This window comes from Ranitomeya imitator, chromosome 5, assembly GCF_032444005.1.
Source record: "Ranitomeya imitator isolate aRanImi1 chromosome 5, aRanImi1.pri, whole genome shotgun sequence".
NCBI classification, from domain to species: domain Eukaryota; kingdom Metazoa; phylum Chordata; class Amphibia; order Anura; family Dendrobatidae; genus Ranitomeya; species Ranitomeya imitator.
Window position 1 is genome coordinate 342,651,243 of NC_091286.1, and position 16,149 is coordinate 342,667,391.

The following is a 16,149-nucleotide window of genomic DNA, read 5'->3' on the forward strand; positions in this document are numbered from 1 at the left end:
TTATTTAGGTGTATCCAAATACATGGCCAATCCAGGTTTATCCTTATAAATGGCCTACCCTGTATAGTAATCCCTTCACCCCCGGGCCATTTTCCATTTTTTAGTTTTTCTCTTCCCTTCTTCCCACAGCCATAACTTTTTTATTTTTCCGTCAATATGGCCATGTGAGGGTTTCTTTTTTGCAGGACGAGTTGTACATATGAATGACACCATTGATTTTACCATAAAATGAACAAGAAAATGGGAAAAAAAATCCAAGTGCAGTGAAATTGCAAAGGAAAAAAAAGTACAATTCCACAATTTTTACCTTGTTCACTAGATGCTAAAACTGACCTGCCATTATGATTCGCCAGGTCATTACAAGTTTGCAGATACCAAACACATGTAGGTTCTTTTTTAATTACCGTATTTTTCTTATTATAAGTCACTTTTTTCCCCCCAAATTCGGGGGGAAAATGGGGGTGCATCTTATAATGCGGATATACCTTACCGATACACTGTTGCTGCAGGCTGGGATGAAGGGGTGACAGGTGGTGTTGTGTGGGTGTCCGGCTGTGCTGCGGGGGTGAGATCAGCGTGGGGGGTTTCTGGCCTTTCACAAATAGTTGGCAGAGCCCCCCGCAGTACCGGAAACAACCGCAGCACCGCCAGGCACCTCTCAGCACCGGACACCAGCAGCACCACTGAACACCCGAAGCGAGGCGCTGCACATCAGAACACCCCCTCATCCCAGCCTGCAGCATCTCCTCACTCCTGCCTCCTCCAGAAGCGACCCTGCTTACCCCCAGTAAGCAATAAGATGCATGGATTATAAGAAGCACAACCATTTTATAAAAAAAATTTTTTCCCTATTTTTCTCCTCCAAATTTGGGGTGCGTCTTATAATCAGGAAAGAAATATATCTTGGTACCATGTTAGCCAGTAGATAGAAAAATATTTAGAATTGAGAGTCCTCAGTGGTTGATACCTTTTAATGGCTAACTGAAAAGATGGTAACAAATTGCAAGCTTTTGAGACTACATACGTCTCTTCATCTGGCATAGAATAATAGAAATTCTGAAGAATCACATATTTATGCACAACATCGTATAGAAAAAAAAAAACACCATGGATAAGCCAGGTGACATGAAGCAGAATTACCATGGGTGATAAACAGTTACGTCCATAAATATTGGGCCAATTCTTAGATAAGGATTGTTTTATTGTCCTGTGATTATGGTCTCTGTTGTGGTGACCCTTCATGGTCTGAGGGGCAAGTTCCTTAGTTGATGCACATAGTGGATGCTTTCCTGAAACGGAAAGTACTTGCAAGCAGCATAATACAAAGAATAGCAGGTTTACCCAGAATCCTTTGCAGTAGGCGGAGCTATGCAAATCATCTCTTTCCACCCCAGTCTAATCCACAGCGCTTGGAACCGCCAAGCGTGCAATGCTGCGGATTAGTTTCTAAATTTACACAGCCAACCAATTCCTACCTGTGGACACGTGTTTCGGGCTTTAGGCCCTCATCAGCACAGGGCTGGAATTGGTTGGCTGTATGGAGTTGGGCTCGGTGAGCAAGCGATACATATATGCTAGCCACCTTAGGGAGAGACCCAAGTTGGGCTAAATGTAGCGGGACGAAAGAGACCGAAAAGCCCTCTACTTAAAGGAAATACATAGTGGATGCTTTCCTGGTTTAAACCTGCTATTCTTTGTATTATGCTGCTTGCAAGTACTTTCCGTTTCAGGAAAGCATCCACTATGTATTTCCTTTAAGTAGAGGGCTTTTCGGTCTCTTTCGTCCCGCTACATTTAGCCCAACTTGGGTCTCTCCCTAAGGTGGCTAGCATATATGTATTAGTTGATGTAAAAAGACATAAATCCGTGTGACACATTCATTCCTGCATTTAGAGTGTCAAAGGTCGTCATCAGTTTATATTCCCAGATTCTCCTTTCTCTCTGGGATTTGAATTTCCCCTTTAACACAAGTAATTTCATGTCCATAATGTTATGATTTGGGAGACAGAAATGTATTGCCACAGGTATATCCATTCTTTTTTCTCTTAATGTATGGCGATGAGAGTTCATCCTTGTTCTCAATTTCTGCCCTGTCTCCCCCACATACAGACCCCCAGTTGGACATTTAGTACAAATAATTAAGTACACCACATTAGAAGTGATGCAGCTCAAAGTACCTGGAAGATCCCATAATACTGTAGGACTCCATTATACTCTATGAGGTGAGCTGCATTATATTATATGGGGGGCTGCATTTTATTCTATGGGGGGGCTACATTATACTCTATGATGGGGCTACATTATACCCTATGATGTGGTCTGCATTATATTCTGTGAGGTGGGCTGCATTATATTCTATGAGGTGATCTGCATTATACTCTATGTGGGGCTGCATTATACTATATGAGGGCTGCATTATATTCTGTGGGGGGAAATTATACCCTATGAGGGGGCTGCATTATGTTCCGTGAGGTGGGCTGCATTATATTCTATGAGGTGGTCTGCATTATATTATATGTGGGGTCTGCATTATACTATATGAGGGCTACATTATATTCTATGGGGGGAAATTATACTCTATGAGGGGGCTACATTATATTCTATGAGGTGGGCTGCATTATATTCCATGAGGTGGGCTGCATTATATTCTGAGGGGAGTACATAATATTCTATGAGGGGGGACTATCCCAACCCCTGCAATATCATTAATACGTGTACTACCTTATATTATACCCTGATATTAGCGTGTTTTACGGCACAATTGGTAGTCTCGTATATATTTGTATGTAGCTACATAGTAGGCACAAAAAATGATTTTCTCTGGTGGGCCCAAGGTGTTCCAATCCGACGCTGGCCCCATCTGTCTCCATCCTGTCCCATGATCCTGCCCCATCTGTCTCTATCCTGCCCCATGATCCTGCCCCGTTTCCATTCTGCCCCCTGTTTCTCCATCCTGCTCCGTGTCTCCATCCTGCCCTCTGTGTTTCTATTCTTGCCTCGTGTCTTCATCCTGCCCCGTGTCTCTATCCAGCCCCATGTCTCCATTCATGCCCCTGTGTCTCAATTTTTGCCCCTGATTCTCTATTTTTGCCTCGTGTCTCTATTCTTGCCCCCTGAGTCTCCATTCTTGCCCCGAGTCTCCATTCTTGCCCCCCCGAGTCTCCATTCTTGCCCCCCCGAGTCTCCATTCTTGCCCCCCGTCTCCATTCTTGCCCCGTGTCTCCATTCTTGCCCCGCGTCTCCATTCTTGCCCCGCGTCTCCATTCTTGCCCCGTGTCTCCATTCTTGCCCCGTGTCTCCATTCTTGCCCCGTGTCTCCATTCTTGCCCCGTGTCTCCATTCTTGCCCCGTGTCTCCATTCTTGCCCCGTGTCTCTATTCTTGCCCCCTGAGTCTCCATTCTTGCCCCCTGAGTCTCCATTCTTGCCCTCCGAGTCTCCATTCTTGCTCCGAGTCTCCATTCTTGCCCCGAGTCTCCATTCTTGCCCCCTGAGTCTCCATTCTTTCCCCCCCGAGTCTCTATTCTTGCCCTGTGTCTCTATTCTTGTCCCGTGTCTCCATTCTTGCCCCGTGTCTCCATTCTTGCCCCGTGTCTCCATTCTTGCCCCGTGTCTCCATTCTTGCCCCGTGTCTCCATTCTTGCCCCCATGTCTTCATTCTTGCCCCCATGTCTTCATTCTTGCCCCGTGTCTCTTTAACCCCCTGTGTCTCCCATCATGCCCCCCTGCTGCTTTCAATAAAAATTTAAAAAAAATTTCTCCTTACCTTGCCGCGCTCCTACAGCGAAGTTCCTTCCACGCAGTTCAAGCGCGCACTCGCCGGCGAATGACGATGACATCATACACCGGCGACGTGCGCGCTAACGTCAGCTGCCAGCCTCCGATTGGCCCGCAGGGCAATTGAGCTTAACTGGTCCTGTGTCTCGGACGCAGGTTCAGTTTCTGCAGCGGAAGAATCCTTCTGTTGGTGCCCGATGACCAGAAGAGATGGGGCCCGATACGGGCCCCCTCTGGTCATCGGGCCACATACTCCAGTCAGGGAAGTAATGCCTTGATGGCGACCTGATGTATAGATCTATCTATCTACAGATCTAACTATCGATAGATCTAACTATCGATAGATCTATCTATCGATAGATCTATCTATCGGTAGATCTATCTATCTATCTACAACCCCTACTACAGGGATGTTCATTTAGTTGTTTAATTTTGTGGAAAAAAAAGCAGATCTCAGACATGGCACAAAAATAAAATAATTTCAAATGGCAACTTTCTGACTTTAAGAAACATTAAAAGAAATCAAGAACTAAAAATGGTAGTCAGTAATGGTTACTTTTTAACCAAGCATAGGGGAAAAATTACGGAATCACTCAATTATGAGGGAAAAAAATGATGGAATCATTAAAAACACACAAAAACACACTACAACACATCACATCACAGTATTCTGTTGCACCACCTCTGGCTTTTATGGCTGTGTGGTGAGTATATACTGAATGTTGTATGTACTGTATTGTACTGTATGTGTATATGTATGTTTGTTTGTTTTTTTTACACAGTAGCCAGATGATGGGATTACTGCTGTCCCATCATCAGGCTTGCAGGTACTGTTCCATATTTTCTACATAAATTTGATGTAAAACTACATAAAAAAAAAACCAAAAGATCATAATACTGTTATTGCTAAAGCCACCAAAACCCAAAGGTGAGTTGTTTTACTGCTGTAGAGTGTGGAACTATTGTAGATGGCTAGAAGTTGATTGTGTAGCTCTGGTTATACTGTAGGTAGATATTGAGTGTGGCCACAAAATAACAGCCATCTTCCTTTCCAGTCATCACTAAATGCGTAAACACAACAGACAACTTTTTAGCAATACTAGCAGTACTATATAATAGCACAAATATATAGCAGAAGTGAGCAGAGAAAAGACGATGCAAGTGAAAGTGGGGTTGTTGTAAGCATTTTGGGCTACCATAATAGGTTTACTGGGGCTAGTCACATAAATATCACCATTTTAAAAAACTGATTTCTCAAAGTACCTCAATCCTTGGGCAGCAAAACCACTTGGACCACAGATACAAATCAATGCAGAGGAATCATTTTTGCTTCTTGTTAAGACCTCTGAAAGAAGTGAAGATGATATTTGACCTTTATGTCCAACCCATGACTGAGTGGGTTCAGAAAGGATATACTGAGCTTCAAACCTGAAAAACACAGTTAAATTACCTAGTATTGTACTATATAGGTAAAACAGATTTATATATATATATACACACATGTTAAATACAGGCGTAGTAAAGTGTAAAAAGTATTATCAGGATGTTGCTATCTGAGGTTTTTAATAGGTCTGGAAATAGAAGCAGTGAATTACCATAATTCACTGAGGCATAGAGAACCCTTCAGCATTTACAAATACTTCTCAAAAAATTAGAATATCATCAAAAAGTTAATTCATTTCAGTTCTTCAATACAAAAAATGAAACTCATATCATATAGAGTCATTACAAACAGAGTGATCTATTTCAAGTGTTTATTTCTGTTAGTGTTGATGATTAAAGCTTACAGCCAATGAAACCCAAAAGTCATTATCTCAGTAACTAAAGTCATTAATTAGAATAATTAACAAAAAACACGCAGCCTAAGCATTTAAAAAGGTCCCTTCCCACAATCATGGGGAAGACTGCTGACTTGACAGTTGTCCAGAAGGCAGTCATTGACACATTCCACAAGGAGGGTAAGCCACAAAAGGTCAAAGCAAGCATCTTAATGGAAAGTGGAGTGGAAGGAAAAAGTGTGGTAGAAAAAGGTGCACAAGCAACCGGGATTACCGCAGCCTTGAAAGGATTGTTAATAAAAGGCCATTGAAAAATTAGGGGAGATTCACAAGGAGTGGACACTGCTGGAGTCATTGCTTCCAGAGCCACCACACACAGACGTATCCATGACATGGGCTACATGTGTCACATTCCTTGTGTCACACCACTCATGACCAATAGACAACGCCAGAAGCGTCCTACCTGGGCCAAGGAGAAAAAGAACTGGACTGTTGCTCAATGATCCAAGGTGTTGTTTTCAAATGAAAGTAAATTTTGCAATATATATATATATATATATATATATATATATATATATATATATATATATATATATATATATATATATATATATATATATATATATATATAACACTATTTACATGACGTGCATATTCTTTCTTTATATTTTGGTGACATGTGGACACTAATTTTGGGATCTATAGTATTGGGTCACCATAATAAATGAATAGCTGGCGACAGCCTAACTGATCCATCTAAGTGGTTAGTCCATTGCATCCACCTTTTTGAAATCACACTGTACATCTATATGAGATATGCTATCTGGTTTTGGTGACTTTTTAAATAATGGTTATTCACTCCACTCTCTTGTTATACCTTTTTATTACACATTAGTCTTAAGGTACATTAGGGTCTTTAGGGTTAGCCGCCGTGGAGTGGGGGCACCATACCATAGAAACTTAGGGTTCCAACCTCCACTGCAAGGGCATGCACAAGGGACTTATAGGGCCACATACTGTGTTATTCTCTTCTGTATATATATATTTTTTGTGATATTGTTTACTGTTTGTCTGTTTTTTACATTTTTATATTAAGTATCCTGGCCTATCGGATGATATTTTTAGACATCTTTCAAATAAAAGTTACTTTTTATGGGTTCTTTGTTTTTGTTTTTTTTCTGCTGTTTATGGGACCTCACATTAAAGATTTTTCTTTTTGTGATGTCCCAGATTTGCTCGATGTGACAAGTCCAGAGATGCTGCAGGCCATGGAAGCACACTTTAGGCATAGATCTGCCTAAAAGCTCCTGGGATACCTTGGAGAAAGGACCACAGAACTGGTTCCATGATTCCTTGACGTAGGACCGGTGTAAAGGTCCCACATGAAGGCATATTTATGGCATTGTCACGTGGTGTCCGAACCTATCTCAGGTTATCATTGCATTGTTGGCAAAAGAAGGACTCCGCATTGCTTGCTCTCCACCACGATATCTTCTGAAAGTTGTGGCTTGAGGTCAATTGGACTCTTGCAGCTGGCTCAAAGCCCAAAATGGATCAATAGTAGAACCAGTGATCTCTAAAGTGTCATAGAAGTCATTTTTAACAAAACAATGTCAGGCAAAATGTTGGTGGTGTTTTTGTGAGCAGCATGTAGAGCTTAAAAGTGCTACAAGCCTGCAGTGTCTCTAGATTTGTCTCCCATAGAGAAAATCTGGGATGTCATTGGTCAATAATTGATAAGGGAGCGGTCAGCAGTGGATCTTCATGATTTGCGTGCATAAGCGCATTCAGCATTCAAAATTTTGTTTCCATTTTTTCATCCTTTGCGTATCATAAAAGCACCACATCAGCATTTTTTTTATTGCAGTGTTGTAGTGGAGCTACTAATCTAGGTTCCCTGCCCCTAGTCTTAAGGTACCGTTCCACTAAACGATTTACCAACGATCATGACCAGCGATACGACCTGGCCGTGATTGTTGGTAAGTCGTTGTGTGGTCGCTGGGGAGCTGTCACACAGACCGCTCTCTCCAGCGACCAACGATCAGGGGAACGACTTCGGCATCGTTGAAACTGTCTTCAACGATGCCGAAGTCCCCCTGCAGCACCCGGGTAACCAGGGTAAACATCGGGTTACTAAGTGCAGGGCCGCGCTTAGTAACCCGATATATACCCTGGTTACCATTGTAAAAGTAAAAAAAAAAAAACAAGTACATACTCACATTCTGATGTCTGTCACGTCCCCCGGCGTCCACAGGGTTAAAATTGCGTTCGGCAAGAGCGCTGCTAATGCACGCACTGCTGCCGAGAAGCTTCCCTGCACTGACTGTGTCAGCGCCAGCAGTAACAGCGGTGACGTCACCGCTGTGCTCTGCTTTACGGCCGGCACTGACAGTCAGTGCAGGGAAGCTCTCGGCCGGAGTGCGTGCATTAGCAGCGCTCCTGCCGAAAGCAGTTTTACCCCTGTGGACGCCGGGGGATGTGACAGACATCAGAATGTGAGTATGTAGTGTTTTTTTTTTTTTTACTTTTACAATGGTAACCAGGGTAAATATCGGGTTACTAAGCGCGGCCCTGCACTTAGTAACCCGATGTTTACCCTGGTTACCCGGGTGCTGCAGGGGGACTTCGGCATCGTTGAAGACAGTTTCAACGATGCCGAAGTCTTTCCCCTGATCGTTGGTCGCTGGAGAGAGCTGTCTGTGTGACAGCTCCCCAGCGACCACACAACGGCTTACCAACGATCACGGCCAGGTCGTATCGCTGGTCGTGATCGTTGGTAAATCGTTTAGTGTAACGGTACCTTAAGCTCATACCAGCGCTGCTCGTGTTGGTCTCCAGCAGTCTGTGAACTGTTAGATCATTCTAGTATTTGCTGGAGAGATGTGGAAGTTACAACTCAATGTAAGTCTATGAGACCCTTGTTCTGGTTCCCATAGACTTTATATTGAATACTTGCGATCGATACCTCTGACTTCCGGTCATTCAGAAGCTGCAGTTGCAAGTTGGCATTGCAGGATTGGAGAGGCGCCAGGAAGAGCCAAAGATGGCTTTACGTATAAGACTATTAACAAGATTGCACACACAAAAAAGGCTTGCACAAGGAGCTGGCCACACACGTGTAGTGCACAGTGTCTTGGTAACAGACTATTAATGACAGCCAGACTATTAGGTTAGTCAGGGTGGCCAGCACTATTTAAGTGCACCCCTCCAAAAGAGATGCCCTAGTTTACAAGAACAAATGCAAACAAATATATGAGGTATTGGTCGGTATTTTGGCCAAAATATGCAAGCTCGCAATCTGTGTCATTGGTCCTCATACTTGCAAGTCCCTGCACTAAAATTAAAAGCAAAGCAACAGAAATAGGAATTAAAATTCCCCCAATAATTAAAGAATTAATGCAGCATAAAAGGACAACGGTATTTACCTACCCAGGTCACAGAAACTAATGTAGTAACTGTTAGTGGCTAACAGGATGCAGCAAACCCACTTGACAAACGGTGGAGGTGACACAGGTGCAAAATACTGATGAGAAAACCACGAACAACCTGCCAATTCATGGAGGGGGCGACTGCTTAGCATTAAAATTGCACACAAAAAAAAGCTTGAAAAGGGCACTGGTCACACACATGTACTGCATAGCGTCTGGCTTACAGTCTATTAGTGATTTCCATACAATTAGATTAGGCAGGCAGTCCAGCACTATATAAGTGCACCCCAAAAGGATAGACACCCTAGTTTACAAGGACAACATTGATGGGCTTGGTTGCATCCTGTATGACAACACAACGCGCAAGTTTAATATTTATATGCTACCTCATATTATATAATTTTTTTTGCCCTTTTCGCTGTTTTATTCTTACATTTTTGAGAAAATTTTTTACTTCCTCTTTCTCTGGCTTTGCTTTTAATTTTAAGTATAAGGCTATGCGCCCACGTTGCGGATTAGCCTCTGGAATTTTCTGTGCGGATTCTGCATCTCTTGGCAGAAAACGCAGGTGCAGATTTGATGCGTTTTTCTTGCGGATTTTGTGCGGTTTTCCTGGGGACTTACTGTGGATTTCATGCGTTTTTACCCCTGCGGATTTCTATAATGGAATGGGTACAGAAACGCTGCAGATCCACACAAAAGAATTGACATGCTCCTTTTTTGCTTCTGCTGCGTTCTCCGTGCAGATTTTTCCACACCATTAGCACAGCATTTTTTTTGCCATTGATTTACATTGCACTGTAAGGCTATGTGCACACTTTGCGGATTAGCCTTAGGAATTTCTGGTGCGGATTCTGCCTCTCCTGGCAAAAAACGCAGCTGCGGATTTGTTGTGATTTTTTGTGCAGATCCGCAGCATTTTTTGTGCGTTTTTGCTGCGGTTTTCTTGCGGATTTGCTGCACTCTTTACCCCTGCGGATTTCTATAATGGAATGGGTACAAAAATGCTGCAGATCCGCAAAAAAGAAGTGACATGCTACTTCTTTTAATCCGCAGCGTTTCCGCAGCGGATTTTCCGCAAAGTGTGCACAGCTTTTTTTTTTCTCATTGATTTACATTGTACTGTAAATCAATTGCGGATCTGCAGCGTTTCTGCACCTCAAAAAATGCTGCGGATCCGCAGAGAATCCGCAATGTGTGCACATAACCTAAATCACTTGCAGATCTGCAGCGTTTCTGCGTGGAAAAAAACGCTGCAATTCTGCAGGAAATCTGCAACGTGTGCACATAGCCTAAGACTAGGCTCAGGGAACTTTAGCACCACCCAAGCACTGAAATAAAAAATAAGGTTTAAACAGTACTTTAACATGTTCATCAATTTTGTAATTTACATAATTCCGCATTTTTTTCTTCTCTGTGTTGCAATTTCAATGTTGAGGAGTGTGAAGTGTTTCAACCAGTCACTTTATATTATAAACATGTTTTTTCTTATCATGCACCATTTTTTAGTTCTCTGAATTTCGCCAGCCATGTACAGGATGGATGTTTTTTGTTGTTGCCTGAATTGCCAGAAATATGGCTACCTATTTTTGTTACAAACATTATATCAAATTACCTTCAACAACATGTGCACTTCAAACAGTTCTCTCAACTCTTATTCAATTGACTTTTTGACCAGCTACAATTTGAATTTTAACCCAAACACTGCTCTGAATCAACAGGAGTGCATTGATTGGCACCTTTCTGGGTACACTGTACAACAGGAGAAAGCTGCCAATCAGTGATGTGGGTGGGACTACAGAGCTCAGCATTCGGAGAACTGCCAGATATGCAGTAGAAAAATAGTGATTTTTATCAAAATTATATAACGAATAGCACTGAGGTCCTCAGCTTATTGTGCACAATTCATAGAGCGAGCATCTAGTTAGAAAGCCAAAAAGGTCGATTTCACCTAAATTTAACGGATTTGTGAAATATGTGCTTTGCTGACAAGTCAGTTAAATATACCAAAAGAATGTATATTTCGCAGAACAAAAAAATAAAATTGAAGTTTCTAGAAACAACTGAAGTTCATATTCATAAAAGGCCTCCAGATCTGACAGTACACATTACAGAAGAATGAAAATTAAATGCATAAAACATATTTTTTTTTTACAGCAATTAGGTTTTCCATCTTTGGCAAATATGGGCGTTCACATAATACTGAGAATAAACAATCAGCCTGGCATTGATGCCTGTCAGTATTATAATGCAATGATTGTATAAATGTATTACAATGAGATACCTAATAAGTAAATTCTATAGAATGCAATAAGATTAAAGCAAGCAATTATTAAATAAAGAGGAATAATGCCGTATGAAGGAAGAGAGAAAAAGCCTGACTACAGCCAATTACTAGCTCCTACATTATGTGAGTTCATATAGTAAGGCTGCGTTCACATTAGCGTTTTGCGCGGTTGCGTCGGGGACAGCCGCGGCGATGCATGCGTCATGTGCCCCTATATTTAACATGGGGGGGGGGGGCGCATGGACATGTGTTGTGCTGCGTTTTGCGATGCATGCGGTTTTTTTGCCGCAAGCGTGGGGCGCAGAAAACGCAGCAAGTTGCATTTTTTTTGCATCCAAATTTCGGCAAAAAAGGATGCATGCGTCGCAAAACGCTGCGTTTTAGCATGCGTTTTGTTGCGTTTTTGTTTGCGTTGTGCGTTGCGTCTCCGATGTAACATCGCACAACGCAAATGTGAACGTAGCCTTAATGACACAGAATGCAGTTCTAGTCTCTGGTTTAACGGGATATTTTTTCCCTCAGCTAAACCATTTACCGGTAAATGTCAGCTCAGAAAATACTGTGCTCCATAATGGAGAAGTCAAAAACCCCACGCATTAGTTATCTCTGCTGCCCACCATTGCATTAAACTGGTCGACTGCCTCATGACCTGGCAATTTTTATATAATAAAGACTGTGATAAAAATTTTTTTTACTGAGTTGTGCTTTCTGCACCATATTTGTCCATTGTTGGCTCATAGCTGCTGCAGGAAAAGGGCACATATCCTATGTCCAAATCCTGACAGGATGAACAATTAAAAAACTCTGCAATTCTCAAAATCAGCCTGGAAGGAAAAAAAAACAAACAAAATCACATCACAAAAAACCGCAGCAAAAACGTTGCATGTAGCTTAAAGCCTAACACACAACACCATGTGAATTATCTTATAAATCGTACCTAAAGGTGTAAGACGCACCTCACTCATAGGAATTGCACTGATCAGTCCGTCATGTTACTAAACATTATGTGATTGTTAGGATTGCTAAACTTCCACAATAAACAGTCACATTAGTGTATACCACTGATTATAACTGCAACAAATGGGAATGAGGGAAGGTCGGAAAGGATGAGAATGTGCAGGAATTATTAAAATAGAACTTTTATTGTATTAATAATGTTTTTACTAAAATTGGATACAAAAACCCTGACTAGTGTAGCATAAGCTGAGGAATCCTTAAACTGGGGTCCCCATCATAATGAAATCCAGTTTATATAGGAAATACTAGTAAGAATATCTATTTAGGATCAGGAGAAGGTTGTGTTAATGTGCTTGTCCGGTCTAAATTAAGTCACTGCAGCATAATCGCATGGTTAGTGTGGTAATAATACAATTTCTTGATGTTATTCAGCTAGGAAAAAAAAAACAATTTGAAAATGGCGCCGGCCGAGCCTGCACAGCAGCTCTTGGATCACAGCTAGACCACCTATAGCTGCGACTGCGCAGGCGGCGCCATTTTCAATTTTTTCCCCTAGCTGGATAACATCAAGAAAATGTATTATTGCCACAGTTACCATGCAATTATGCTGCAGAGCAGGGGCCACGGCAGGAACCTGCCTGCAGAAGCATTTTTTTTCTCTTTTTTCAGGCTATGTACAGGTATTCATTATGTAAACTAGGGGGCAGTCAATGAGGGGTCAGTGACCTGTCAGCAGTCCGCATTATGAATACCTAATCAGAGCACCACATACACCAGGCCCACCTTAGGGCACGACAATCTCATTAACTACAAACTGAAAATAAAGATTAAAGAACAACCATAAGACGGATTTCATCAACCAAAATATAATTTTAATGAATATAATGGCGCCGACCTGACACTGTCTGTAGGTTACTGTGCACGATACTGCCAACAGGTTCCCTTTCAAAAGGTTCTCTTTAAAACATTTTTTATTTGATTTTCATTCCAGTTTTTGAGAAACAGAATGAACAAATAAAAAGCAATTCAGAAATTGAATTGAATTACGCCATTTCACACTGTTTTGTTTCACAAAAGTGATCCCATCTAACTACACAATTATTTCATTTAGGTTGTAGTGAGTATATTCACACCACAGTTTACTCCACAAAATTTGATATCATTGGGCCATGTAAATAAGAAATTACATTTTTACCACTAAAATTTAGTTTTAGCCCCAGATTATTTTCACCATAGTTAATATGAAAATGGACCCACAATTTGCTATACAATTTCTCCTGAATGTTGCACTTCCCTATATGTGGTTGAGGCCAGTCTCACACGTCCAGATAATTCCGGTACCACAGAAAACGGTACCGGAGTTGTCCGTGTCCTCACGTAGGCTAGCCGTGGGAGATCAAGTGTTATGTCCGTGAGTACGTTTTTAGGGTCCGTGTGCTGTACGTGTGCTGTACGTGTGTCCGTGTCTTGCAACAATTTTTACAATTTTAACCCTATGACAGGAAAAACGCACACGGACAGCACACGGATGGCACACGGACAGCATCCGTGTGCGGTACGTGTTTACACGGACCCATCGACTTTAATGGGTCCGTGTGATCCGTGCGCTCCCATGAACACTGACATGTCTCCGTGTTTTGCAAACAGACACACGGTCCGTGAAAACATGCTGACATGTGCAGAGACCATTTATTTTAATGTGTCTACGTGAGTCAGTGTCTCCGGTACATGAGGAAACTGTCACCACACGTACCGGAGCCACTGACGTGTGAAACCGGCCTGAAACACATAGTAGGGCCCAGAAGAAAGGAGCTCACCAGCAGTGGCTATTAGAGGCAGATGCTAGCTGTATAATATCTTTGAAATCATGCAGCTCTAGAAAAAATTAAGAGACCACCACATCAAAACCCTGTCATGGGCAGCCCAATCTCCAGACCTGAACCCCATTGAAAATCTCTGGAATGTAATCAAGAGGATGATGGATAGTCACAAGCCATCAAACAAAGAAGAGCTGCTTAAAGTTTTGCGCCAGAAGCAGTGTGAAAGACTGGAGGAAAGCATGCCAAGACGCGTGAAAGCTGTGATTAAAAATCATGGTTATTCCACAAAATATTGATTTCTCAACTCTTCCGGAGTTAAAACATTAGTATTGTTGTTTCTAAATGATTATGAACTTGTTTTCTTTGCATTATTTGAGGTCTGAAAGCACTGTTTGTTTTTTTATTTTGACCATTTTTTTTTTGTCAGAAAAAAATACAAAATGTATTGCTTAGAAATTCAGAGACATGTTGTCAGAAGTTTATAGAATAAAAGAACAATTTGCATTTTACTCAAAAATATAATTATAAGGAGAAAAATCAGACAAACTGAAAATTTAGAAGTGGTCTCTTAATTTTTTTCCAGAGCTGTATGGCTGAATAAAAAAAAAAACACTGAATATTCTGGGGAGCAGTGGGAATGAAACAAAAGCCAATAATGACCATTTTTGACCTGATCTCTAGTTGACTTGCAGGATATAGTTTACACACTTAAAGCATGCGAGAGCATGAGAAAAATTTGGCTTTACAGCCTGCATGTATTGCTCTGAAGCGCCAGCTTCTGTGTACTTGTATTCCTCTGATGCTATATAGGCAAATAGGCAAAACTGATTCTGTTAGCAGCAATGGAGATCAAACAGTTTGGGTCACACAAATTCTGGTGTAAACTAATTCCAGTCGAAAAAAATGGCACGTGGAAAAGACAACACATTGACCCCAATCATTGATACTGACCACCTAATGAATTTGGCACATCTTCACAGTGACATGTTTGTCTGTACACCTTGCCAGAAATGGTACAAGCGGTCAGGAACTGGGGTAACATATCTGGAGTAAGAAACACCCCTATTATTGATGAATTTGATGGCTAGGTGTAGCCAACCCCCCATCCTACACCGCTCCTCCCCAGCTGTGTCCATTTTGGCTGAGCTGCCCAAAAGTGGTGTAAAAATGCCAAATTTGAGACTTTACATCAGAGAAATGCCGTAAAACTCTTTTGTAAACACTTTGATGAATCGAGGCCTTTACCTTACACGGTGAGTATGCCGAGTCATTCTGAGAGTTACAATTATCTGACTCATCCATGAATGCATGTTATAACACCATTCATAACTTCCACCAATTGTTTCAAGGTAAACGAAGCACTTAAAACTGTATGTGTCCGCATTATCGGTACATGTCCTGCAGAATTTCTTGACAGTTACAAGGTTCACCGCAAAATTATAAAACAGAAAAACATTTACCTGCAATCAGCTAAACACAATGTTTCCAGTTGCTCTCTCCATAAGATGTCAGCTTCTGTTTTGTTGAAGAAAATAAGTTTCACTTTTCTGAAAGCATAAAATACAATTTTTAGTTTTCAATTATTAATGTTACAAGTGAGTAAGCATTTTTTAAGAAATACAAATAGGTATTTGATCCCCTACCAACCATTAAGAGTTCTGGCTCCTACAGACCAGTTAGATGCTCCTAATCAACTCGTTACCTGCAATAAAGGCAGCTGTCTTACAAGGGGCGTTCATTAAAGATTTCCCCTGCCCCACTTCCTGTGGCCTGAGAGCAATGAAACTTGGCACAGTTATTAGTCCTTCTCTACATAGGTGCCACCTAGGGACACACACATCTCTTTAAGCAACTGTAAACACCTCGCTTGTAGAAGTCGACAGGTTGCTCCAAAAAAAACGTGGCGACTTTGGAGATCAGAGTCTCATCAATTGGAAAATGCTTGCCCTTCAAAAATAACTTCATTGTTGGAAAGAGGTGAAAGTCCGATGGTGCGAGGTCGGGTAAATAAGGGGGATGCATTAGACGGCAGTGTGCAATTTTCACATTCATTGCTGCTTGTTTCTGGAAAATACCCATGGAGTCAAAATCTTCACTACACCTG

General features: G+C 41.6%; 1 protein-coding gene across 1 annotated transcript in view; it reads right to left on the bottom strand.

The window, feature by feature from the left end:
• The window catches only part of CYB5R4 (cytochrome b5 reductase 4), a 261,934-nt gene that overhangs the window by 25,243 nt on the left and 220,542 nt on the right, over positions 1–16,149 (bottom strand). The window contains exons 13-14 of the mRNA XM_069726422.1: positions 15,506–15,592; positions 5,039–5,203 (exon numbers count right to left, since the gene is read on the bottom strand). Coding sequence (XP_069582523.1) covers positions 5,039–5,203; positions 15,506–15,592 — 252 coding nt within the window. The remainder of the gene's footprint in view (positions 1–5,038; positions 5,204–15,505; positions 15,593–16,149) is intronic.